The sequence below is a fragment of the Peromyscus californicus genome, unplaced genomic scaffold, assembly GCF_007827085.1.
Source record: "Peromyscus californicus insignis strain IS unplaced genomic scaffold, ASM782708v3 Scaffold_24__1_contigs__length_46423439, whole genome shotgun sequence".
NCBI classification, from domain to species: domain Eukaryota; kingdom Metazoa; phylum Chordata; class Mammalia; order Rodentia; family Cricetidae; genus Peromyscus; species Peromyscus californicus.
In genome coordinates, this window is record NW_026294535.1 from 11,509,496 (window position 1) to 11,535,565 (window position 26,070).

At 42.8% G+C, this 26,070-nt stretch overlaps 1 protein-coding gene across 9 annotated transcripts in view; it reads right to left on the reverse strand.

Moving 5' to 3' along the window:
• Cfap54 (cilia and flagella associated protein 54) overlaps positions 1 to 26,070 on the reverse strand; it is a 323,915-nt gene that overhangs the window by 223,914 nt on the left and 73,931 nt on the right. For all 9 annotated transcript variants that reach the window (XR_008221626.1, XR_008221627.1, XR_008221628.1 and 6 more), the window contains 6 exons: positions 20,923 to 21,015; positions 20,529 to 20,714; positions 12,369 to 12,505; positions 9,260 to 9,407; positions 7,422 to 7,577; positions 4,690 to 4,812 (listed from right to left, as the gene is read on the reverse strand). Coding sequence is in view for 6 of the 9 variants with exons in the window: in XM_052753120.1 (XP_052609080.1) it covers positions 4,690 to 4,812; positions 7,422 to 7,577; positions 9,260 to 9,407; positions 12,369 to 12,505; positions 20,529 to 20,714; positions 20,923 to 21,015 (843 nt within the window). In the remaining 3 variants the exon portion in view is untranslated. The remainder of the gene's footprint in view (positions 1 to 4,689; positions 4,813 to 7,421; positions 7,578 to 9,259; positions 9,408 to 12,368; positions 12,506 to 20,528; positions 20,715 to 20,922; positions 21,016 to 26,070) is intronic.

Genomic DNA, 26,070 nt, shown 5'->3' on the forward strand with positions numbered 1-26,070 from the left:
GACTGGAATCATTTCTTTCTCTAAAATGCAGACCCCCATTTTGCCATCCCTGGGCTTGAAACCCCTGAAAGTCTCCTGTTGGATCTCAGAGGAGGACCTTTCCACTGCTACCTGCTCGCTGCTCCACCTTTAAAGGAACTGCTTACTTTCTCATGGACCCTTCTCTGAGGCAATCAGTGGTCACGATCCTGCAACTGCAATGCATTTCCCCCTTCTGATAGGGCCCTTAACTTTTCTTATACTTTCTTGCCATAAAAATGTTCCAACTACAACTATCAGTATTTTTGGTATGTGTTCCCCTGTTGCTGAGCAAGGTGACCCCTGACTCCAAGCCACACAGACTTTCTTGGATCCAGCTGGACATTGTTACAGTGTGGGGTAGGGCTCTGGCTTACTTCAGATGCATCGTCACTTATACCAGGGTCCCCCACATTGAAAACTATAATAGCAGATCAAAGTCTCCGTGGTCAATCAAATTGCTACCTTTGTAACACACTCATTTCTTCCGGGGACGTGGGCTGAACCCTCTAATCTGTTCCTCTGATCGATTTGCCCACAATGCCTTAACACCATTTTTACCAAGGCAGCTTTGTAGTGAGTTTTAATTTCTATTGAGAACCTTTAAATGATTCTAAAGAAACCCCATGGGAATTGTGATTAAGACTGCATTAAATTTAAGTGTCATTTTTAGGAAAGATTTATATTTCCGTTACAGTGTATCTTCGTGTGTAGGAACTTGATGTGGCCTGCCATATGCTCGGATCTTAATGTGTATCCTTGGCAAGATTTCAGTTCCTTTCTGCAGGTTCTCTGACACTTTACTGAGTTTTAAATAGTACAGCCTGCCCTCTGTTTCTAATGATTTCTGACATAAAATGAAACTATCACTCATATCCGCTTAATATACACCCACTTTATATAGTCTTCATATAATCCTAATTATTCCTTACAGGATGTTTGAGACCCCTACGATTGCTAATAAGCTGCATTTTCCCTTTCTACTATTATAAAAGTATTTCAAATCCGTGTCTATAGCTCAAGAAGGAACTTGTGAAAACAAGACCGTTAAAAGTCAGCACCTCCTTCCTGGGCCTGGTTTTTAAGGAAATGGCTTCAGAAATTTGCCATTTAGCATGATATTTGCTTTAAAATTTGGGTAAATGTCCTTATCGTTATTCAGCAGCTCCCTTTCATTCCCAACTCACTAGCAATTTTATTAGGAAAGGTTGCTAAGTGTTATCAAATGTCCTTGTGGCATTTTTCACGCAATCTTATTTTTCTTGAATTTGCTGTTATAAAAAAAAATTCAAGCTTTATTTTAACTCAGACTCTCCCTCTTTGGGGTGTGAAGAATCTACTCTAGGGAAGACGTGGTCTTTTATGCTTGACCGTGAGCCTGTCCTGAGACTGGCGTATACTAGATCTGAAGCCTCCCAGTGTCAGGGAAGGTCAGCCCAAAAGAGCCAAGGGACAGAGCATAAGGCCACTCTTTTTCTGGTTAATGTTTGTGGTTTCGAATTCAGCTTTTTCTGGTGTGGAAATCATCATCTTCCTCCTTTGTTTTGTTGATATTTGCCCATTACCATTGTCTCCTTCATCCTAGACATCTTTTTTGAAATAATACCTACGTGAGAACCTGCATTTCTAGCCTTCCTGGGACCCTGTCTCCTATGGTCATCCGTACTTTGTAAAGTGGTTGACACTTGTTTTATTACTCCCATCTTTGAAGTGAACACGCTTCCTTGCTTCTTAAATGCTTGGGTTAAATTAGCACTTCCCTCTCGGCCCATATTTCTCGTTCTTGGCTTCTCTCTCTCTCTCTCTCCCTCTCTCTTTTTGGTCCCACTTTATTCTTTTCCCCCTCTATACTTAGAAGTCCCACTGTATGGTAAAGTTCCGCTCACAGTGACACATCACCAAATCATCTTTAAATATGCGTGTGTGTCCTGTCAGAGAAAACAGTAGCCTTAAGCTATACACGTTTTGTGTAACAATCATAATTTCGTACAACCAAAAACTGACCTCTTAACGTTCTCCCCTCGCCCTCGGGTATCATAGAAGGTTTAGTTCTGGGTTACTAATAAGTTTGTCTTTCAAGGATGACTCTTGTCTTTCAAGAAAGCCTACTTAGATTTACATTACAAAGTCCAACTCACACCCTTATCATCTATTTACTTTTAATAATACATATAGTGAGAGATTCATGGTTCCTATCGTACCTCCCTTCTTGCCTCCCCCTATCTTGGGACTTCTGCTTGGAATCAATTGTCATTTGATAAAGGGTTTCCTCAAGTGTTTTCCTCAGATAAGGGCATAGGCACAATGCTCTGCGCACACTTGTACTTTGAAAGTGTTTATTTTTGCCTGAATAAATGGCTGGTATCTTTCTTGGTTCTGAGTTCTGGGACCTCAGGCTTTATCCTTCAAACAGTGTTTTGGTGTTTTAACTTCTAGCGCTGCTGAGCTGGGAGCCAGTTGAATCTCCTTGCATGTCCAGGAATCTGTTCTTCAAGCCTTGAAAACATGTCCTTAACCATCGACTTCAAAAGGTCACCAACACCTCTCTAAAGGAGTGTTCCTACTTTTATCCTGCTTGGGACTCGGGGAGCCTATTACTGCTCCACCTATTTCTTTCTTGAACCTAGACTCCTGGTCTTTCAGGTTACGGCTCTGCATCTGCCTTCTGAATGTGTTCACCATCTCTGAGCAATTCTACACCGGAGTATTTAACTCACAGTCTGTTGCTTCCGTGACCTTTATCAAATCCGTTTGTTATAGAAGCCAGGTGTCTTGTATCATTATTTAGTTGGTTGGTTGGTTGGTTGGTTGGTTGGTTGGTTGGTTGGTTGGTTGGTTGGTTTTATATCATCTGATTTCTCTCTCTTTAAAGGTTTCTTTGCCTTCTTGGCCCCAACTCACCTCTGGCCTTTTCCAACATAGTGAAGGGTAAATTACACAAATAATCATCCTCCATTTCTACTTTCTACTTTAAAAAAAATAAATCTCATTTCTACTTTTCCTTCATGCCTACTGGGTTGTGAGATGAGACTAGCCATGGGCCTCCAAGTTCATGTTCACATGTTCTGTCTGCTGTCCGGGCCCTTCCCCTCTAAGGAAATCCCAGCCCATAAATGTCTCTCCCTTAACTGAGTTTCTTTTCACTTGCATCATTTAAAGCTTCACAGAATTACTCGTGTGTGTGCACATGCACACGCATGTGCTCGTGCATGTGCTCTGTCTCCTCCCCACTAAAGCATAAGCTCATGAGACAGAACTGGGCTGTTATCTTAATTACTTAATTCTTTAATGAATGTCACAGGTAAGTTTGTCTCGGGACCCAACAATCTGGCCTCATAGCCAACCAAATCACACATTATTTTACCTGTGTGGTCTCAGTGATCACTTGAGTTTGTATTCCTTGCTTAAAGGATATCCAAATCTCAATTGAAGCCTTCCCCAGTCTCTCCACAGCTCTATGTCACCACCTACTATTCATTACCCAAGCTACAGAGCTGGTATCACCCATGAAGCTCTAATTCTTTGGGCATACACCAAATTCCCAAAACAGAATCTGACTGTAAGTAATAAGTGAATAGCTGTTGAATGAAGGAGCAGACTAAAACCTGAGAAAGCAGTTTGTCTTCTTCCTACACTTTGCCTGTGTCCATCCTAAGCTCCCATCTCCAGATTCACCATGCCTAATCCATGGTCTGGATTTGCCTTTACACTTGGCCTCAGGGGCTGGCACACCTGTCTCATACCCCAAGAGTATACCTAGCCTGTCCTTTCCTTCACAGCTGCCCTCACTCTTTTACATTCTAATTTCATAAAAGCATCATACTCCTCATTCACTGATTAATCCTTTAATTGTAATCTTGATGCTGGTCTCTGAGTTGTGGTTTTGGTTTTTGGTTTGGGGGGTTTGGGGTTTTGGTTTTCTTGAGACAAGATCTCACTACATAGCTCTGGCTGCCTTGGAACTCACTGTGTAAAACTCATAGAGATCCACCCTCCTCTGCCTCCCAAGTGCTGGGATTAAAGCCATGATCAACACACCCAGCTATTGTTTGTCTCTGTGGAGCTAAGTTCCATTATCCTAGCCCAGACCCTGGCCTTGATAGCTGAGGCCTGTCTTTGGGCTCTGTCCATCATGACCACAACCTGACAAGGTGACGTACAGACCGTGCACAGCATACTAAATGCGTCAGTAGTCTAGGGGTTTGGAACATGTGTTCTGTGTGACTGTATATAATGCCGGACAATATCCAAATGCTACTTCAGTGACATCAAGGTTGAGTTTGTGGGGCACCACAGTTTTATCAAAAAGTCCGACAACAGTTACCATCCTGTCATTTGCTTTCCATCTAAGAAACATTGCTTTGGGGAATGCTAATTTTTTAAGATTTTTTTTAATAACAAGTTAGTGCAGGTGGCCTCTGAAACCAGAAGAGGGCATTGGATCCTGGGAAGCAGGAGTTAGGGTAGCTGTGAGCTGCCTGGCAAGGGTGTTGAGAAGCAAACTCGGGTCCTCAGCAAGAGCATCATGAACTCATCATTCCTGAGTCTTCTCCCTGGCCCTGGGGATGCTATTCTTCTGCATTCCAATTGCCACGATTAAACAAAGCTTGACTTTCTCACTCGGCACCAATCCTAAGTTTTATGACACTAGACAGACAATGAGATAAATACCTTGGTCATGTAGAAGATACAGCAAGCTATCATGTGCTGGATACTCTCAAAGCTTGCAATGTTTTTCTTTGAGTGAACAATACTTGGTATTCCTTGCAAAACCACAATACATTTTATCAAGATCTACAAAAACAGAAGTACAATGATTTTTGTGTCAAAATATCATCTTATTTTGTATAAAATGTAGTATATAAATCATATCCATCTTAGGCTATGAAATGCCACTTCAATTGGTCATTATTCACCAGGTATAAAAGAATATACGTAGATACAATGGACATATTCCATTTTCAGATGAGTCAACTATCTACATAAACTTGAAAATGAATGAAGAGTACAAAATAAATATACAGATAGCTATAAAACAATGCTTATTTTCACAAGCACCATAAAAGAGGCCAAATGCTATATGGATCCAAAACACTAAAGGTCACATCTGTGCTTAGGGGGACCTTGGCAAAGTGCAGATGGGGTCAGGCCACTTGTGACATTACAGAGGGGTAGAAGCACTTGAAATGATAGTCCCTCTCAGATTAAAACTGAGTGTTTACACCACTGAAAATCAATTAATACCGGGGTTTACCTCTTCACACTGTGTGTTCCTGAATTTGATCAAGAACCAACTATTAGATTGGGTTTCTCAGCCCTGGTGGTTGGAACAATGCAATTGTCAGAGAAGCAGAGTTGAGACTACAGCAAGCCATTGATTCTGATGATCCCAAAGAACAAATATGTGTGTGTGTGTGTGTGTGTGTGTGTGTGTGTGTGTGTGTGTGTGTGTTTACGCTTTTGACTTGCTTCAAGCCACCATTTTAACAATATGTCATTATCCTGATACACTGGTGAGCATGTTTAATGCTTTCTGCCCTCTGTGTTAATTTACCCTCTGTCCCCATGGCTCACCACATCCCCAAATCATGCTAACTACCCTAGTCATTTCGCAAAGCTCCTACATGTGTGTGTGCATATGTGTGTGCACAAATGCAAATGTACCAAGGGAGAATTTTGCTGTTATTTCACAAAATGGCACTTTTAGATACTGGTCTGAACTTTTATCTTTTTCCTTCAACTATGCCTCACGAACAGTGCTTCCAAATCGGCAGGGACAGCCCTAATTTGTGTTGCTAATGGCTATGTATGATCATCTGGCATGGACCAACCATAATTCATTGTTCTCACATTGAACAGTTCATGGCTAATGTTTTGGTTCAGGCACTATTGCTGCTTTCCATCATTTATCTTGTCTTCACCAAACACTACAGAAAACGCCCTTCTACTTGCTAAGGTGTGCACATGAGCAACAGCTTTGGGAGCCTTGAGGAGGATAAAGCATCGACCTTGAGGCCACAGTCCACACTCTAAGTCAATGACCATTACGTGGTACCAAATCCCCAGGAGGGAAAATACATGGACCTGAGACACAAGGGGTGGGGGGAGGCCCAGCACTTCGCCAAGTAAGAATTTTATTCTGTGTAACACATTCAGGGTGGTTGCTCTGTCAGATAAATGTATTTTTAATTTGATTAAATTTTTGTTCTATGAAATAAATTACCAGTAGAGGAATTACTATATCAGATCTATTTGGTTTTAATTTTGCTTAAAGTTAGATTTAATTTCATTAAGTTTCTTTTTCAAAACGCAAAAGCTCCTAACAATTCACATTACCCTGTCAGTGAGTCAGAATGCCATTGCTATCACATGTTCCCACCAGCAATGGGAGTTATGGATTCTACATCGTTAATCCAATGCATGTTTCTAGAAATACTTGGTACCCAAGCATCTTACCATGCAGTGGACTTGGTTTTCTATGAACTGCCTATTCAGATCCTGTGTCCATCTACCTATCAGGTGATGGCCAGCTTGCAAGGATTCCTGTTATACCTAATTCATTCTTCATTAACTCTGAGTTTATTTTTTTCCAATCCCACAACTTTCTTATGAGCTTTGCCATGGTTCTTTTGTCTCATACAGTTGATCATTTCTAAAAGTTCTATCTTTTTTCCCCCAGAGACAAGTTTCTCTGTGTAGCCCTGGCTGTCTTAGAACTCTCTCTGTAGACCAGGCTGGCCTCGAACTCACAGAGATCCACCTGCCTCTCCTCCCGAGTGCTGGGACTAAAGGCATGCGCCGCTACTGCTGGGCTTTAGAAGTTCTCTTAATTGGGAAGATTTCCCCCAAAACCCCAGACCACAGATGTCAGCTCCTGGTTAATTTTTATTTTTCACCCCTAAAGTTTTGCTTTATTTCACTTGTAATCCTTTAACAGATGTGGATAGTTTTACAAAGTACAAATAGAGGTCAGATTCTACTTTTCTTTCAGATGAAAAACTAGGTGTTTCACCCTCATTTATCCAAAATGTCTATTCTCCTCCCTTTGAATGAGAATATCAACTCTGCCATGAAGCAAGCTTTCTCGGGTTATTCACTATGGCATTCTTGTGATGGCTTTAGTGATGTGTGATGAAGATATACTGCTATATCTACAATGACAAGAATATAAAAACTAGAACATGACCATTGCTAGTGTTTAACTAAGGCCGATAATGGGACTGTGCTTTTGAAGAAACACATTTGGTTCCTTTCTGATATATAACTTATTGGGACATTTTCACAATACTTCTTCTTCTTGACCCACTTGCACTTTATGGAGTAATATGGCTCTTCTTTCCCATAATAATCACTGAACTTTCACTCTACACATACCTCCTGTGGAGGCTACAGGACACCCTTACCTGTATGACAGGTACTAAAACAATGTTGTGATAGATGATGGGAGCCAGGAGTCCGTAGCACTGGGTCACTGCTTGAAGGGCATAATTGGCATCATTGAGGAAGTTGCTGAGCTCCAGCGCCACAAGCACGTTCTCACATTCCATCAGTCTGGCAAGCTGTGCGGACATAAGAACTGGTGTTATCTGGCCAAATATCAGGCGTGACACTCCAGATGTCTTTCAGATGCAGAGAGGACAAGGAATGTGGCCTTTCTGGCTCAACAACACAAATGACAGCATGAAGAAAGTCTAAAATGGGGAGGCTCTGCCTCTCCCTTAATGCTCCATGTGCGTAGTATAATCTTGGAATTAACCCCCAGAGTGTTTTGTAAGATAATACAAGAGTCACTAATGACAGAAAATGTGCCCATTTATTTTATTGGTGAGAAAATAATCTTAGCTATATTTTAATTGCAGAAAAAAATGCACAGTAGTTTTTAAAACCACAAATTGTGATGAATAATAATTAAAATGTAATATACCAATAATATTGTTCTCACTTGATTAACAGAGTCTAATTTCACTTCTTAATTTGTGAGAAAATGGAACATTTTCGGCAAGCCAGACTAATACTTCTATTTATATTTTCACCAACAAAATAGAAATGGTGAAGAATGCCAAGTTAAGAACTGTGATATTAAATATGCCTGTAAGAGAACAGAAGTCCTTATAAAAGGGTAGAAGTCCTCACCTCTCCTTTCACTTTCCTTCTGGGGAAAGAAAATGTTGGGGGGGGGTTATATCCACATTATTTATATTTATATCCACACTATTCACAAGAGACACTGTACGAACACTGACCAGACATTTCTACACAAGCAGCTTCTATTGGACTGATCGTTTCTGGTGCTGAAATTCACAGAAGCAGTTTTTAAATGGCTTCCTTTCCAGATGTGGTGTGGCAAGAGAAGAAACGGAATACAGTGCAGAGGATATTCAGTGCAGGCAGGTGCTTTTGAGACCCTGAGCTCCAAGAACAGTGAACTGGGCTGGAGGAAGGGCTCCTGTCACTGGCATGGGCCTCATGGAACCAACTACCAGTCTGAGCAAATCAAAACGGTATATTAAAAACAACTACTACAAAAAACAAAAGAGGAAAGAAAGTAGATGCCTGAAGCTTCCATATCTAGTGAGGAAAGGCAGAACAAAGAGAGAGGCACAGGCTGGAAGGAAGGGCTAATATAAGATCACTATCAAAGTCAGAGCACTACAGGGTTGCGGACTACACAGAGCCTGGTACAGATGCCCTGAGAGTCCATCGCTAGGAGGGCTATTAAGCCTCTGCCTCTGTGTAAGCATGCAATTTTATAATTCAAAAGAACATCGCAAGCTAATACATAGCAGCATAAAAGCATCTCTAAGGAAAAAAAGGCATTTTTAAGAAAGCAGGTGGCTGAACAATAAATTGACTGAGATCTCATTTTGTAAATAATAATATGTTAATCCCTGAACCTTTTCAAAAGCAGAGAAACCATATAAAAATGAAGCCATAGTGTTCTGAAGCGGTAGTGGGACTAAAAGTACTTCACTGTCCACATTGTACAGATTTGAATTCTGAAATATATCCTGTTCTAATACACAGAGGAGAAAAGATAAATTGAGAAGAAGGACACATGACCTGATGGTTGTGAGACCTGCATGGAATATAAAATAATACAACATATTCAGGCTGCGTCCTCTTGGTCCGTCCACTACAAGGACACAAGATCCGTCCGTCCACTACAAGGACACAAGATCCCAAAGGCATCATCCTTGAGGCAAACACAGTCGAACCCACATAGTTCCAGGCATTTACTCACTTGTTGGGCAGGGAATATCTCATTGCCTTTAATATTATCACAGAAGAGATTTTCTTCTTTAATTTTAATGTCGCTCATCACAAAGATATTTCTAAGGAAAAGGTATAAGAGGATCGAAGAAGTGTCGGCCAGAACATTGGAGTGCAATCTGCAGAAGAAGGAAACAGTGTTAAGGGTGTTACTGTACAATGTCCAACCTACCACATCTGTTCAACCTTTTTGGGGTTGCGGACTCTCGGCATCTATGCAACGACCCTGACAGCTCTGGCAGCACATGGAACAGCTGTTCTCAGGTGTCTGTTTAAACGAAAACCTGAAAGCAAGCTCACAACTAAGAAAGGGAAACAGCTGAGGTGTGAGGCCACCAGTCTGTAAAAATCATCAGTGGCAAATTTTCCTATATAAAGTTCTGTTCAATCCACATGATGGAATTACAACAAGTCAGGCTGAAGAACAGGCCTGGGAGCCCAGCTGATGAACTCTGTGATAATGGGAGCATTTGAAGCAAAATCAGCTACAGAGAATGAGTCTTAATGGCTCTGGGTGTTTCTGATTGCCTTCTCTAAATTGCAGTCCACAGTGCCAAAGGCCAGCAGAGCTTGACATATGTCAAAGCTCTTTTGTTTCCAATACTCATGCCCTAGGATTAGCTGGTGATAAACCCTCATACTCAAGCTTCAGGTCCTTCTGCTCTGAATCTCCTGACCCCATAGAGCAGGAAAGAGCCCGACATCGTGAATCCACACCTGAAGATGATCCCACCACGTTGAGCTCTGGACCCTCTTACCAGGAGGGTTCTGTTTCTCCTGCCCCACCCTGCAATACACACTGGACTTCTTTATTGGCCTCACAATGACCTTCAGTGCCGTGAATCATGCCTTTGTCCCACCTATCACTTTCTGGCTCCATTACATTCCCTGCTTCCCTCAGAGTCCAGTAAGTCCCTTCAACATTGGGGTTCACAGAACCTTAGTCTCCACCACCTCTTATACCATCGTGTGACCCGCAGGGACATCACTGTCCAATTTTTCTAGCTTGTCACAACACCAATTACTTATTCACTTGTTTCTTTTTTCATTCACCTTTTCAAAATAGGGTTTGCTTAACGCCTACTATGTGTGTAACACTCTCTAAGACCCTGGGATATAAACACGACTCAAGCGGACTCTTAGTCATCAGGAACCAGACTTGCTTCGACACAAAGTTCTGCATCAGCTATGACGTCAGTGCTGCTCTGTAGCATGAATCTTAGAAGATCTTATTAATAAAAACGAACCTGGAGCCGGGTATTGGGGTGAAGGCTGGAAGATCAGAGAAGCAGAACAAGCCACAGCCACCTCACCTCACCAGTTCCTCAGCTGATCCTGTTTCCTCAGACTGGAAGCCTCTGAGTCCTCATCCAGAATGGATCTCAGCTGAACTGCTGGTTAAAGCCTAAAAGCTTAACCAGCTCTAGTTCCTGGTCCTCACGCCTTATATAACTTTCTGCTTCCTGCCATCACTTCCTGGGATTAAAGGCATGTGTCACCATGCCTGGCTGTTTCCAGTGTGTCCTTGAACTCACAGAGATCCGGATGGATTTCTGCCTCCCAAGTAATATGATTAAAGGCGTGAGTGCCACCATTTTCTGGCCTCTATATCTAGTGGCTGTTCTGTTCTCTGACCCCAGATAAGTTTATTAGGGTGTACAAAATTTTGGGGAACATAATATCACCACACTGCTGCTCAGTAGCACTTCTGCTCTTCCTGGTATCACATGAGTTGCTCTCTTGAATCTGCTGGTGGCCTCCAAATTACCAACTCTAAATGTCTCCTGAGGTCTATCCTGCTCAACCTTTCTATAGGATTTCACTGAGCCTGACCCGGCATTTGGGTGTCACAGAGCAGGACAGTGCCCCAAGTGACTCCCAGTTCCCTTAGCAATGCCCCTCCCTGTTCCCTCATCTCCTGGACAGCTCCTCCTCAGCAGCCTTCCTTGGTTCCATCTCTTACATCTGCCCCTTTAATGGAAGCAACACCAGCGCTCAAGCCCAGGTTGTCTCTTTTCTGCTGAAGTTCAAACATCCTCCTCTGGAAGACAAGGCTCCTTTTCGAGATTGCAATGGTGACCCTCAAGGACAATTTCCGGATTGCCATCTTAAGCTTTGACTGTCTCCTGAGTGTCAGCACTAAACAAAACACCTACTATCATCTCCTGACCTACAAAAGCATCCTGCTGGAAAAGCAAAAGCAAAAAAAAAAAAAAAAATCCACCTCACTATTCTCTTCCCTCACACACACCCCATTTCCCTTAGTAAATGCTGCAGACTCCCCAGTCACAACACCAGAAAGTTCAGTCAGTGTTCACCCCCTCTTCTATACTACAGTTCACACAAAACCTAACTCACCTCTCCCTCCTCTTAAAATGCCCCTCCGATCTTTCACCCACGGCACTCACAACCCTTGAACAAGGCCAAGAGTCTACATTTGTTTAACTGAAATGGAATTAAGCGTTTAGTGTAAAGAAGCATTACCAACATCTTGCTTTGTCTATTGTTTATGTTTTTAAGTTCTTTATCTGTGAGGGGTGAAGGGTTACCTCTTTTAGGCATTAATAAGCAGATGAGGGATTTTTTTTTTCAATTTGTAGACACAGCCTGAACTAAGCCTGAAATGCTCTATTTGGGGATTGTCCTGAAGTCCTGCTCCTTTAAGGAAAAACAGCAAAAGGATGAGAAGATCGTCAGCCGTTCTCAATGGCTTCTATGGGCATGTTGGCAACTACTGAGAGTGTAACCCTGGGAGCCCATGTGAAGCAAAGGAAACCCCTTCATACTCACAGTCCACACGGCAAGCCCTCACCTCAACCCCATCCTCTCCTTCCTCGGTTTCAAAAGTCTCCAGTGAGTATTCATGTTTTCTGCTCTGGCTGCTACCACTTGACATTTTTATTCCAAAACCTTTACCCACCTGCCTCACTGTTTTTCCTGACTCTAGTGAGGTCGTGTCTAATGAGGACTGAAGACCTTGGAATATATGCACTTTATAACTCTGGTTAGATATACTTTTATATGGGCTGTCTTGATATGCAAATGAAAACACACAACATGGGGCTTTAATTTCTAATTACCTCCTCTGTGTCACCGTCATAATGTTGCTTAGAGAGATAATGGACTGATCATCCTGAAGCGGAGAAGCAACAATATAATCCCAAACTGGTGAGAAGACCTTCTTGGCCAACTCATAGTTTCCAACCTGATAGGCAACCTGTGACAAAAAAAAAATGTATTGTCTCAAGGGGTCTTTTCACTTGGAACACGCATATTTCAAACAGAATTCGGACACTTCCTGCCACACACTAATCTCACGTTTACTGCTCTGCTCCACGGGGCCATAGTGAGGGAATGGGGTGGCCATGGATGGCTACCGGCAGGGGAGGCAGATGCAGTTTGAAATCTCTTTTATTTCTAAATTGCATGGAAATTTGAAACTCTGTAAGGATGTTTCAAATCCTCATAAGCAAAACAAAGATCACATCTGAGCCAAATTAATTTCATTTCCATCCATCTCAGCAGTATGCCCCATTTATTATAGATACCGTTATAATGAACAATCTGCTCCAAGAGAAACAATCAGATTTCCCCAACCTGATATATGAAATATATTTCATTCTTTCCTGGTTCTGACTGACACTTTCTGAGCTTTTGTGCAACAAAGAGTTGGCAGCTGAAAAGGGTAAAGAATAAAACAGAAGTTTTCCAAGAGTCCATATCTTTTAAGTTTAACAGATTCAGTGTTGAGAAAAATAACTTCACTAGCGAAGCTTAGAAGCTCAGTAGAAAAAAAAAATCACCAACTGACCTTCTTTTGATAGAATATATTGAAGGGAATTTCTAAAAATTCTTCTATTTAAATGCATACATAACATGAACCTTCACCAAATGACTTCCACGCTGCCTCAAATGATAAGGCATAAATAAATTCATTGAATTAAGCACAGAAAGGACATGTTACTAGAACATGATCCACTCGTGGGAAAAACTTACAAGGCCAGAACTTCTCGGGTCTGTCAAATGATTCCTCCTCACTCACCAAGTGGTAAGCCTTCCTGTAAGTTCCTACCCTGTGCTCAATGCCGGAGGAGACACGCATGTCAGCTCGGGAATGCCCTCACCGCCCGTGGAAGCGAGCTGAAGGCATAAACCGCACAACAGCACAGCGAGGCTATGAAGAATCCACAACTGTTGTGGGGGGTCTTAGTAACACAGAGTGCACGTTTCAGAAGGAGGGCGGAGGGGCTTGAGTTGAACCCTGAGGCAAGGGCACAGTTCCAGCTGGTACGGTTTGGACAGAATGTGAGAAGAACAGACCATGAAAACTGGTCAGAGAGCATCGAAGGAAGACTGGAGTGATGACGCAGAACTGGAAGAGAAACATGTAACGTGAGGAAAAGTTCATGTAGGCCATGGGTTCTGTCAGGCCTTGAAACCAGATGGAACTTTCTAGATGCAAAGCACGACATTCAACACTCAGGCCTCTGCCACCGACTGCTCTGTACAGCCCATCAGCACCCTTTGGGCAGGGGAGGAGGCTGGGACATGGAGAGGCTGAAAGTCTGCACCGAATCTGGCAGTCAGAAGAAGTAGGAGAGCCGATTCCTAGAGTAAGTACAGTAAGTCACTGCTGTGGGCCACATCTGACCAATCAGACAGCTGCAGCAGCAGCAGTCCCTAAAACACTGTGTAATTCTAAGATGGTCCAAGGAAAGTAAGACGATGTGTGAGGAGGGTTGGCAGACCCACAGCAGAGCTTCCCTTCCTTTTCAAATCAGGTTATTAAAATCCCTAGGTGCCTAATGGATAAGGTGTTGGCCTTATAGACTGTTATTGGCTCAACTACTGAATACTAGATGTGCCGATTAAAAATGAATAAATAAGGTTTATGAACTCATGAAGCACCATAGGCTTTTTAACAGGAAGTGCCATGATGTCTGTGCGTTCACCAATAATTAACCTAACAGCACTGGACAGAACAGATATTTGGGGAGGGGTTAAAATGAGGAGGAGCATACTAAAAGACTAATGATGTAATGGACTATGTTAGACACTCTCTCCTTGATAAATAACCCACACACAGCTAGCTTCCAGAAGTCCACACTCCAGGCTTGTTTCCTGCCTCAATGACCACCTTCCCTTCCAGATGCCTTCTCCAGCCTCCTCTTTGCCCACTCTTTCTACATTGGATACCCAAGTTTTACTGACTCCTCAGGCTTCCCTCTTCTGTCTACATTTTCTTAGTGATAGCCACAAGGTTTACTATCACATACTATTCTCAACTCTTTCTCATGTCCATATCTCTCACCCAAACCCCAAAGGCTATCTTACCTCAACATGCCCCAACTTTCAATTCTCCCCTGCTTCTAAGAATACACCACATAGCCTCATCCTCAATTCAGATAATGTCAAGTCTGTCCTTCGAATAGGATGCTTGACCTTAGAGTCAAAACTTATTTTTGCCACCCCATTATCTCTGTTAGGAATTCCCATTAGCCCTTCTCCAGAACATACCAAGAACCCAACCACTTCTCACCACATTGGCTCCTGTCACCACAGGTAAGACCCTTTCCCCTCTCACTGGAATTCAGCAGGGGAGAGTAGTCTTCCATACTCTCCATGTCTGTTCCCAACTTAGCCAGATAAACCTTTGAAAATAGAAGTTACACTGGGACACAGCATGAATCAAGACTCGTCAGTAGCTGCCCATTTTAGGCAAGGCAAAATCCTGCCAGTGCCCCACATCTTACATGTCTGCCCACTCCCTGCTCTCCTGGGGTCGCTATGCTCCAGCCATAAAAGCTGACCTGCTGTTGATCATACAGAGTGTGTTTCTATTGCTGTGAAGAGACACCATGACCATAACAACTCTTACAAAGGAAAACATGTCATTGGTGCTGATTTACAGTTCAGAGATTTATCCATTTTCATCATGGTGGGAAACATGGCCGTACACCTTGCAGACTTGATACTGGAGAGGTAGCCGAGAGTTCTACATCCAGATTGGCAGGCAGCAGGAAGAGAGAGGGACACGGGGCCTGGCTTGAGCATCTGAGACTTCCAAGCCTACCCCCACCATGACACACTTCCTTCAACAAGACCACACCTCCTAATAGTGCCACTCCCTATGGGCCTATGGGGGCCATTTTCATTCAAACCACCACAGACTGGGAGAACACCTGAAAACCTTAGGGCTCCTGCTCCGGCTCTTCCTTCTTCAGAATGTTTTTCCCTAGAGAACCACTTCCTTCAGGTATCTCCTCAAATTGCACTCTCCCTGTCATCTTGCTGAACACTATCATTACTGTCCATTCCACTGCCTTACTCTAGATATTTATGCCTTAGCACTCATCCCCTTTCTGATATCTAGTCTACCTGTTTACTTTGCCCAGTTCCCACCACAACATTTTGTTCACTTGTTGAAAACAAGAGGTCTCACCATAGGAGCCCTGGACTACCAGAACCACTCAGAACTACTTAGAAATGCAAAATTCTTGGTCTTACCAGGTCCTAGTGAACCGTAAACTCTGATGGTAGATCCAAGCACCCTGCAAAACTAGCTTGCTAACTCACACTTCCATACAGTCGGTTCTTAGGATCCTGTATTTGGAGTACCTGGGGCAGACTAAGTACTTAGAAATGCTCTGTTCACTAAATCTAAAAATCACCCTTTTCTGGAAATGTCCTTCTCCTCCAGTAGGGGGATGTCAAGCAATTTGACTACATACAACGACATTGTTTACTGCCAGGGTATTTCATAGCCGCTTTTAAAGCAAGAGGGACTTCATTCAAAGTTTAGTTCTGATGTCAAGGCTAATAACACACTCAATAGAAGAAGAATTTGGTGAAAAATGTTATCACTTATGCAAGAAGCTCCTAGGGAGGGCAAGGGAGGCACCATCAGGTATGGACTGGCTTGCGTAAAACAGAAGTGGACTAGATGGTTCTAGAGTCAGAGAATCTGGAAAAGTCCATGCCGACTGAGAGACTGAAATTTTCTGCTGTTACAAAAGGGGGCTGGGGGGTGCTCAAAGGATTTCCAATCAGACTGCCCAGATGTGACATCATAGGAAAGAAGAAGAGTGGACTTACAAAACATCTGTACTGAAACACAGAAGTTAAGTCAGACTCTCCTAAATCAAATGAACCAATCAGACCCTTTCTCAGGAATTTGGACTCAAATTCCAGGGCCTGCTGGCCTGGGTGGCTGGAATTAAGGGATGTATCAAATTCAGGAATGGCTATTTTCCTTTCAAAAAGTAGAGAAGTAAACAAAGCCAGTCTTTAGAGAGAGTAAAACAAAACGGATGTACAGAGAGACTCAAAGGTACAAAACGTAGCCTGGCCTTAACCCCACAGCCTTCCACAGCCCACACCTGCCTCGCCCGAGCTAGGCTGGCTCCCTAGTGTCATTGAGGACCTTAGCCGGAACCCAGAAGTAAGATTATCTACACAGGCTCACCACTGTGGTGACGATCCAGATGAGTGAACAAGACATTTCCTAGGAAGGAGAGATGGCATCGAGCATGGAACCTGATGCAAAGTAGATATAAATACAAGTCCACGATAAAGAGATGAGCAAGGACAGGGGTGATAGAAAGTGAGAGGGAGAGGAGCTGAAACTTCTTCAGGGAAACGCTTCATTTTTTACCCATTGCTCTAGCTTCCTGTCTTGTTGCTGTGATAAAACACTCTGAGGAAAGCAGCTGATGGGGGAAAGGGTTTATTTGAGCTTACATCTCCAGGTCACGAAGTCAGTCCCTCTTGAGGGAAGTCAGAGCTGGACCTGAGACAGAACTCAGAGCAAAAACCACGGAGGAACCTGCTGGCTGGCACCGTGTTCACTCGCTTTCCTTTCTACAGCCCAGGATCACCTGGCCGGGAAACGGCGCCAATCACAGTGGGCTGATCCCTCCTACATCAATCAAGATAATCGGAACAACCCCCACTAATACATCCACAGACCAGCCCAATAAAGACAATTGCTCAACCGAGACTCTTCTCGGGCAATTCTAGGCTCTGTCAAGTAGACAGTTGACGCTAACTAAATCACCCATAATTCTCTCTTTCAAATTTAAACTCATGGGCAAAAGGAATCCTTTACGCACCAGTGGGTTCTAACGAATTCACCTGTGAAATGGGAAAATGCAAGAGCAACACTTCCCTCACTCCTGTCACTATTGGGACTGTGACAACGCATACGTGTTCCGTCCTTAGATCCGCTACATCTCACCAGGAAGACCAGCTGGCACACCAGCTCAGGCCCAGACAAGAGAAAACTGATAAGAGAATGAAGTGTGTCCAGAAGAAGGGAAGAGAAGGGGCCTAGAGGAGACAAGGACCCATCGGGGGTCCACAGTGATGCTGTTCTGAGAGCGAGCACAAAGCAATGTCCCATACTAGAACTTCTGGAATGTGGACAGAGGTGCAAAAAGACATGAGCTGATCCAAGAGTCAGATTTACCATCTGCTACCGGAGAAACTTTAAGGCAAGTGGTTCTCAACCTCTGGGTCGTGACCCCTGCGGGGGTTGCTGATCAGATATTTGCATTACGATCCACAACAGTAGCAAAATTACAGTTATGAAGTAGCAACAAAATAATTTTATGGTTGGGGGTCACCACAGCATGAGGAACTGTATTAAAGGGTCGCAGCATTAGGAAGGTTGAGAACATATTCCTTAACTATTACCTGCTTTTAAAAAAAGTAAACAAAAATGAGGCCAAAAATGAGGGAATATTCACAAAATATTATAATTCTAAGGATTCCTTTTTTAAAAAAAATCTAAACAGACTAAATTACTAGTGTTCTACGTTAGTGGAAAACCTGTTAAAGATTTGCCTGACTTTATTAATGTTTATAGAATAATGTGGAATAAAAGCACAACCTAAACCCCCAAGGCCATGACAACCAGAAGCATTTGGGGAAATAGCTCATCTTTCACTACATAATACTTACGATAATGCATTTTAGTGAACAGGGTTGTCCTGAAACTAAAAACTAGCCCCTGCTATGAAAACCAAATTTTGTAAAAAAAAAAAAAAAAAAAAAAAAAAAAAAAAAAAAAAAAAAAAAGGTTTATATTAGCCTAGAATATATAATAACTTAATCTTCAAATTTAAGAATTAAGGAGGTTTAATAAGTGAGCGATTCCTGCTTTAGCCCCTTGGCATTGTGGGAGAATGCCCGCCGACCATCTTGAGTGACCTAGAGAACTACAGACCCAGTGTCACTAAGGAGACACGGGTCATTGCTATGGCACTTCTCATTATACCACCAGTGTGGCCTGGGCGTCATTTTATTAACTATCGATGGAAGTTCTGCCAAATGGAACCCAAGAGTCAAACCACTCCCGGGAGAAAAATCAGGTCTTGATGAAATATTCAGCGCCTCACAATAACTCCATGGCTGCAAATTAGAGAATATATTAGGTTCTAAAGAAATCAAAACACTAGAAAACAGTGAGCCCGTGTGACATGCTATACCAATGCTAGACAAATCTTAGCAATTCAATTTAATTTTCTTTGAAAAATATGATCATATAAAATGCCAGTGGGATCTAAGCTTATAATGCTAATCAACTATTAAAAGAAAAATAGCACAGCACAATAGAAATATGATAAAATTCTGAAAGCCATCCACTCCATAGCCAATAATAGACTTAAAATTAGATACTTCAGACCTAGGTCAATGAGTCACTCTGGTGTCCTATTCATGGGTGATACACGTCTTTAGTCAGACGACAGCTATTTCAGCAAGAAGGTTAATCATGAGTGTATTTATAACTAACAATAATAATAGTATTTATTCAGTGTGTGCTTCGAGAAAAATGTTATCATTAAATATTTGACATATGCAACTCTGTTGACATCCCTAAGACCTCTGGACATGTTATTACTGTTCTCCCTTCACACACGAAGTCACTCACTCAGTACCACATGGCTACTGTGAGAAGCTTGAATCTGAACTTGGGTCTACCTGGTTCCATTAACTTGGTAAGTTCCTTTCTATGAATTTATTCTGGAAAAGTGACCAGGGGTATAGTTAAAGATTTATATGCAGTAATGTATATTTTAGCTTTTTTTAAAATAACAAAGTACTGAAAAGTATCTAAATGTGCAGCAGTAAGGAATTACTAAGAAAACTACCACATGTCCACAAGGCTCAATACAGTGTTAAAGAAAACAAGCCATGAATTCTACAGGGTGGGGGAATATATGGGAGGTGTTGAAAGGAAAAAAGGGAAGGGGGAATTATATAACTATATTTTATTTTTAAACAAAAATAACAATTCAATAAAATAGAATCATTAAAGAATACTTCATAGGAAATTGTCTAATGGAATAGAAAAATAAAAGTTATCTATTAAATGAAAATATCAGCTGGGCCTGATGGCACAGTCCTTTAATCCCAGCACTCAGGAGGCAGAGAGGCAGGTGGATCTCTGAGTTTGAGGCCAGCCTGGTCTACAGAGTGAGTTCCTGGACAGTCAGAACTACACAGAGAAACCCTGTCTTGAAAAGGCAAAAACAGAAAGAAAGAAAGAAAGAAAGAAAGAAAGAAAGAAAGAAAGGAAAAAATACCATGTAAAATGGCTAAAAATAACATATAGAAATTCACACATATATGTGTATATTATATGCATATACAATTGCATGGAGAGAGAGAGAGAGAGAGAGAGAGAGAGAGAGAGAGAGTTCTCTCTGGATGTGGGTTTGTCATCCTGATGCTACTGACATTCTATATTGGATTATTTTTTTTACGATGTTTGTGATTGAACCCACAGCCTTGTGCATGCTGGGCTAGTATTCTGTTACCACTGAGTTACATCCCCAGCATGTGGTGGGTACTTCTTTGTTGCAGAAGGCTGTCCTGTCACACTGGATACTGCGTATCAGCATCCCTAGCCTCTACTCACGAGAGAGCAGCAGCGTTCCTAGGTTGTGACAACCAAAAATGTCACCAGGCATTGACAACATTGCCCCAGAGTCAGATCTGCTACTCGGGGTAGTCACAGATAACATTTATTTAAATGCATTGTAGTATTTTCCAAAACGTCTAAGAGAAGGCCAATTTACTAATAAGGGAAGCAACGGTTTGTGTTGTATGAATAAGATAGGTATCACAGGCACTGTGGGATGTCGCCTGTGACTTTCCTTCCATCGAATATCAGTTAGCAAGTGCTGAACAGAAAGAAAGAGGGAAAAAAGGACGGAGATAGCCGCCATCTTTTCTACCTGTGTCAGGTACATCCGGGCGGTGACGGCAGAGAGAGGCGGGTAAATGAGGATCGGTTTGGTTGTCTCGCCCACGGCGTCGCCGATGAGTTTCCCATTGGCGGAGTATGCCGCGATGGCAAATATATACTTTTCATTCGTTTCTAACCCTTTAATTTCAAAGGTGCTTCTGCCGTCGGCTGGAATCTGTGAAGGGAAACACTTGGGCTCTAACTCAGAAAGTTACGGCAGTGGGACTATTAAATCATAATTGGATAAACCTTTCTCCTTCGCCGCTGGATCTTAGTTGGGACTCGAGTTGGAATTAGTGTCAATTCTCCGCTGTAAAGACTTCACAGGGAGAACACACACAAGGTTGTCATTAATGAGGCTTGGGGCAGGGAGGGTGACGTACCGCTTCTCCGGAGTTGGGGAGGTGGTTGTTGTTCAGTCTGACTTTGCTGTAGCTTCCGCCCGCTTTACACCCCAGTATGCAGTACCAGGACACCTGGGGGAGAGAGAGACAGCCGTCAGCACTTGATTTCCTCTGTCTGGATGCAGCAAAGTCAATCACCGACCGATGAGAACAGTAGCTACTCGTCCGTTAAACTATGCAATCGCCGGGCAGTGGTGGCGCACGCCTTTAATCCCAGCACTCGGGAGGCAGAGCCAGGTGGATCTCTGTGAGTTCGAGGCCAGCCTGGTCTACAGAGCGAGATCCAGGAAAGGCGCAAAGCTTCACAGAGAAACCCTGTCTCGAAAAACCAAAAAAAAAAAAAACTATGCAATCTAAACTTATGTGTACGCATGTCATCTTTCAAAAGGAACAGCAAATGTAGGGCTTGCTTACCTGGGACAATCAAGACGAAAATGTTATTCATAATCTCTCTCTCCCGTGTGTGTGTGTGTGTGTGTGTGTGTGTGTGTGTGTGTGTGTGTGTGTGTAGAGGTTAGAGGTCAAACACGGTTCGTCAGTCCCTGCCTTCTTCCTTAGTTGAGATAATATCATTGTTGTTTTTCCACATAAACACAGCAGGCTAGCTGGCCCACAAGCCTCCTATTACAACCCCTCATGCTGTGTGTCTGGCTTTTATATCAGTTCTGGAAATTCGAACCCAGATCCTTATGCTTGCTTGGCAAGCACTTTACCCGCTGAGCCATGCCCACCCCACCCCCAGGCCTTCATTATGTCCCTACTCTAATTACTATTAATGGAGCAGTCCTTTGTGCTAAGAAACACCAGTGAAGGGGCATATACTTTCCTTTTCGTCGGCACATATTCGTTTTCCGTAGCGACTGTTTCATAAAGACATTTTCATGCAAGTACAACAAGTACTTTGCCATGCTCACTCTTTTATCCTCCGCTCCTGCTCCTCTCGCTCACTCCCCAGTCCCCCTCCCACCCCGCTGACATGTCCTATATACATGCAGAACTTAATACATCCATGCAAAAGATGGAATTTGAAAATGAGGGAAACTTGCAACACTTGTCTATTGGAGTCCTACTGGTTTTGCTTAATAAAGTGATCTCCACCCTTTTTCCTAATGAACAATAGAGTTCATTCTTTTTATGGCTGGATGAAACTCCATTGTGTATATGTTCTATGTTTCTTTATCCATTTGTCTGTCCATGGCTACCTAGGCAGGTTCCATAACTTAGCTATTATGAATACAGCGGAAAACACAGGTGTGTAAGCACCTCTGTGGTGTCCGCACAAACCCAGGATGGTAGAAGTTGGTCACATGGTAGGTATATTTTTGTTTTCTGAGGAGTCTTCACACTAATTTGCACCATGGGGAGGAATGTGCACTAATTCTATTTCCGAGATAGTCATGAGCACCCCCTTCTCTCACCTCTCCTGTCTCTGCCTCTTCCGCCAGCAGTGCCTGAACACCACCTTTCTCCTGACTCCTCTCCAGCATTTGCTGTTACTTGTTCTCTTAATGACTGGCGTCCTGACTGGGGTGAGATGGGTCTCTCCGCACTGCTTTAGGTGGTTTTCCCTAGTGGCTAAGAAGAGTGAACACTTTCCATATGATGGTTGGCCACTTCCACTTTGAGAACTGTCTGTTCATTTCTAGAGTTACAGGCCTTTGTGAGCACCCAATCCAGGGCTGGGAACCGAGCCCGGGTCCTCTACAAGGCAGTGCGTGCTCTTAACCACTGAGCTAGCTCTAGTCCCAGTTTTAGCCTTTCAAGTCCTCTGTATATCTAAATATTAAGCCTCTGTCTGTGATACGACTAGCAAAGACTTTTCTCCCATTCTACAGATCCTCTCTTCACTGGATTCTTCCCTTGGCTGTACAGAGGTTTGTTGTTGGTTTTGCTTTCTGTTTTTGTTTTAAAATTTCATGAAATCCCATTTGTCAAATCTTGATTTTTTTTTTTCCTGAGCTATCCCCATCCTTTTCACAAAGTCTTCTTCAGATTCAGCCTGTGCCTGCCTCTTGAGGTGTCTTCCTCCAGAACTTTCCGAGTTTTTGATCTCTTACTAAGGTCTTTGACCTATTTTGAGTTGATTTCTTACAGCCAGAGACCAGACTCTGATCTCCTGCCTCTCCGCGGTCTGCCGGCACGGTTTGCTGAGGAGGCTTCCTCTCTCCAGTATGCGTCTTCTTTGGCATCTTTGTCAAAAATACATGGTGAATATTCACCACATCCCTTTGGGCTGGAATTGTTACTGTCATGGGAACCGAAATGCAGAGAGACTAAATCTCTGCCTCGGAGCAAACAGATACAAAAGTGGATGCCAAAGACAACGTCATCTTGAGGGACTCAGAACAGGACTAGGTGGGAACAGAGGTCACCATTTAAAAGCTTTTCGTGTGACATGTCCACATGACAGAAACATGGTAGAGAAGCGAGAGAATGAGGCACTAAGACACACACCGCGTTTTCAAACGCACCTAACCTAACCCTGGAGTCTAAGCCGCCTGAGTGGCTCTCAGCCCTGATTCCACTCTCAGTCACTTTCTAAAAGAACAGTTTGTACAGAATCGATCACTTTCTAAAATTATCAATAGCCAAGCCACCCGAGGCCCCCTAGCTTCAACGAATGAGGCTTTCTGTTGCAAGTGTCTGACCCTTTGTGCTTCCAGAGAAACCTTCTCAGGTTAGTATGACATGTATGACTAATTAAGGGTGCCAGCCAACATGAGCAGGAAGAGAGGGAGAGGAGAGAATGCTGAGAAACTGTAGGCTGGAAGAACACAAAACACCAACCCCAAAATAACGGACTAAACATCTCTTGATTACCCATACAAAGAGTACGCTTTCCGTGGGGGGCGAGGAGAGGGGCGGAAAGACTGTGTCGTATGACAGCTTGTTATTGCTCTAAATTATACCACACAAACCAGAATCTAGAGGGCAAATTCTCTCTAAAAGCATTTTTATGGGCAGATTTTGTCTTTTTTTATTTTGTTCCTAGTTTGTGTAACACAAGGAAGCAATGTGTAATTAGAATCTACATAATAGAGACGGTGTGAACAAATCACTAACTTTGCAAATAAGATTTTATAGACAATGTAAGTAACATTAGCATTTGCAGCTAGAGAAACAGATTTTAATGAAACCAAAGCCTAAAGAAGAGTTTTCACTAAAACAAAAGATGGCCAAACCCGCCAACCAGCAAACTTACACGAGCCCACAGCACCACCTAGTGGTAACCAAGGTGAAGCAAAGGGTAGACCTTCCTGAACCAGCTCTGCTGTTACTGTATGTGTGCCATTAAAAAGCACGAGAGATACAGGTCAAATATGAGGTGCTAATGTCTTCTTATGTTCAAGCAATATAAAATACAATAGTCACTAAATAGTAATACCAAAAACTTAAAGTTTGAGTTAAACTAAAATATTTGAAAACAAACAGTAAATCCCATATCCCTCATTCTGTACTAATTTTCTAAAACCGTTAGGACAGATTTCCAAAATCTCCAAGGCTGAACTCCCAAAATGATGCTACTTCTACTCCCACAATGTCAAAGAACAAAGCAACATGAAGGTGACGATATTTCTCAAGAAAGGCCATCCCCCCAACCCATCTAAAGCCACTCAAGAATGAGCCGCACTTCAGCCATGTTTCACTCGGTGCCTGTTAACTCACACAGAACTTGACAGCCGACAGACATTCCTAAAAAAAAAAAAGCTCATTATATAGAACTGATGGAAACTATCACTAAACAATGCAGTCACAGCCTGTGACTCCAATAATTGTTCAGATAAACTCTATTACAGAGGCTTAACAAAATTAGTAAAACGTCAACAGATAATATGTGGAGAATGTTATATATTAGTTCAGTTTATTTTCTCTCTCATTTTTGTTTGTTTGTTTGTTTGTTTGTTTTTTCAAGACATGGATTCTCTGTGTAGCCTTGGCTGTCCTGGAGCTCGCTCTGTAGCCCAGGCTGGCCTGGAACTCAAAGAGATCCACCTGCCTCTGACTCCCGAGTGCTGGGATTAAAGGTGTGTGGCACTACCACCTGGCTAGTTCCGTTTATTTTTTAATAAAATATAATACGGAGCCAGCGATGACCACAAACTGATCTTTCTGACTCCACCTCCAAAGTGCTGAGATTAAAGGCACATGGCACCACACCTCATGTATGTGGCCCTAGGGACAAAGCAAGGACTTTGTGAGTGCTGAACAAGCTCTCTACTAACCACATACATCTCCAGCCCTATCTCAGCTTCTTTTCACGATCAACACACTGTACAAATGAAAAGAAATCTTCAGACTGTATTTGGCCTTTCTGAAGTGGGACTGCCAGTAAGGAGAGGAGCTGAGGTTTTAAACTTAAATGTGCTCAACTTCAAAGTCTCTGCGTGCAAAATGCCCTAAAGATAATCAAAGATAGGACTGCATTGTAGTACAACATCAAAGAGCATCTAAAGAGGAAAGAGTAATATTTAAAATATAAACTAGCTGGAGCCAGGGCCTTGTTAGGAAATGAAATCCCAAGTGTGGTTCCCATTTAGGCCGAGTTCCGGGACTCAGTGACGAAGGAAGAGGTTCATCCTAACAAATGCATAAAGATTTGGGACTGAAGAGACATTTGGATTGTCACTTGTTTCTACAGCGACTTGGGGTGAATTTACACAGACTCTCTAGAGCAGTGGTCCTCAACCTTCCTGGTGCTGTGACCCTTCAATAAATACAGTTCCTCACGTTGTGGTGACCCCACCCCCACCCTAGCCATAAAAGGATTTTTGTTGCTGCCTCACAACTGTAATTTTGCTACTGCTATGAATTGTAATGTAAATACAGGATAGGAGTCGTGACCCACAGATTGAGAGCCAATGCGCCAGACCCACCACCTTCAAATTCCCATGTCTCGTTGCTTTGTTGCCAACGCTGGCTCTCAGAGGAACTACCCTCTTCCAACTACCCTCTGACCCGCTTCAGCCCTCCACCTTGAGTACGCTGCCAGCGTACAGGGCTGTCACTGTGACAAAGACACAGAGAGGGAGCATTCTTCTACTGTTTCTCCTTACTGCGTGTTTGAGATAGCTTTAGAGGGCAATTCATAAAAGGAAAAATATCATGAATAAATTAAGTGTAGATAAG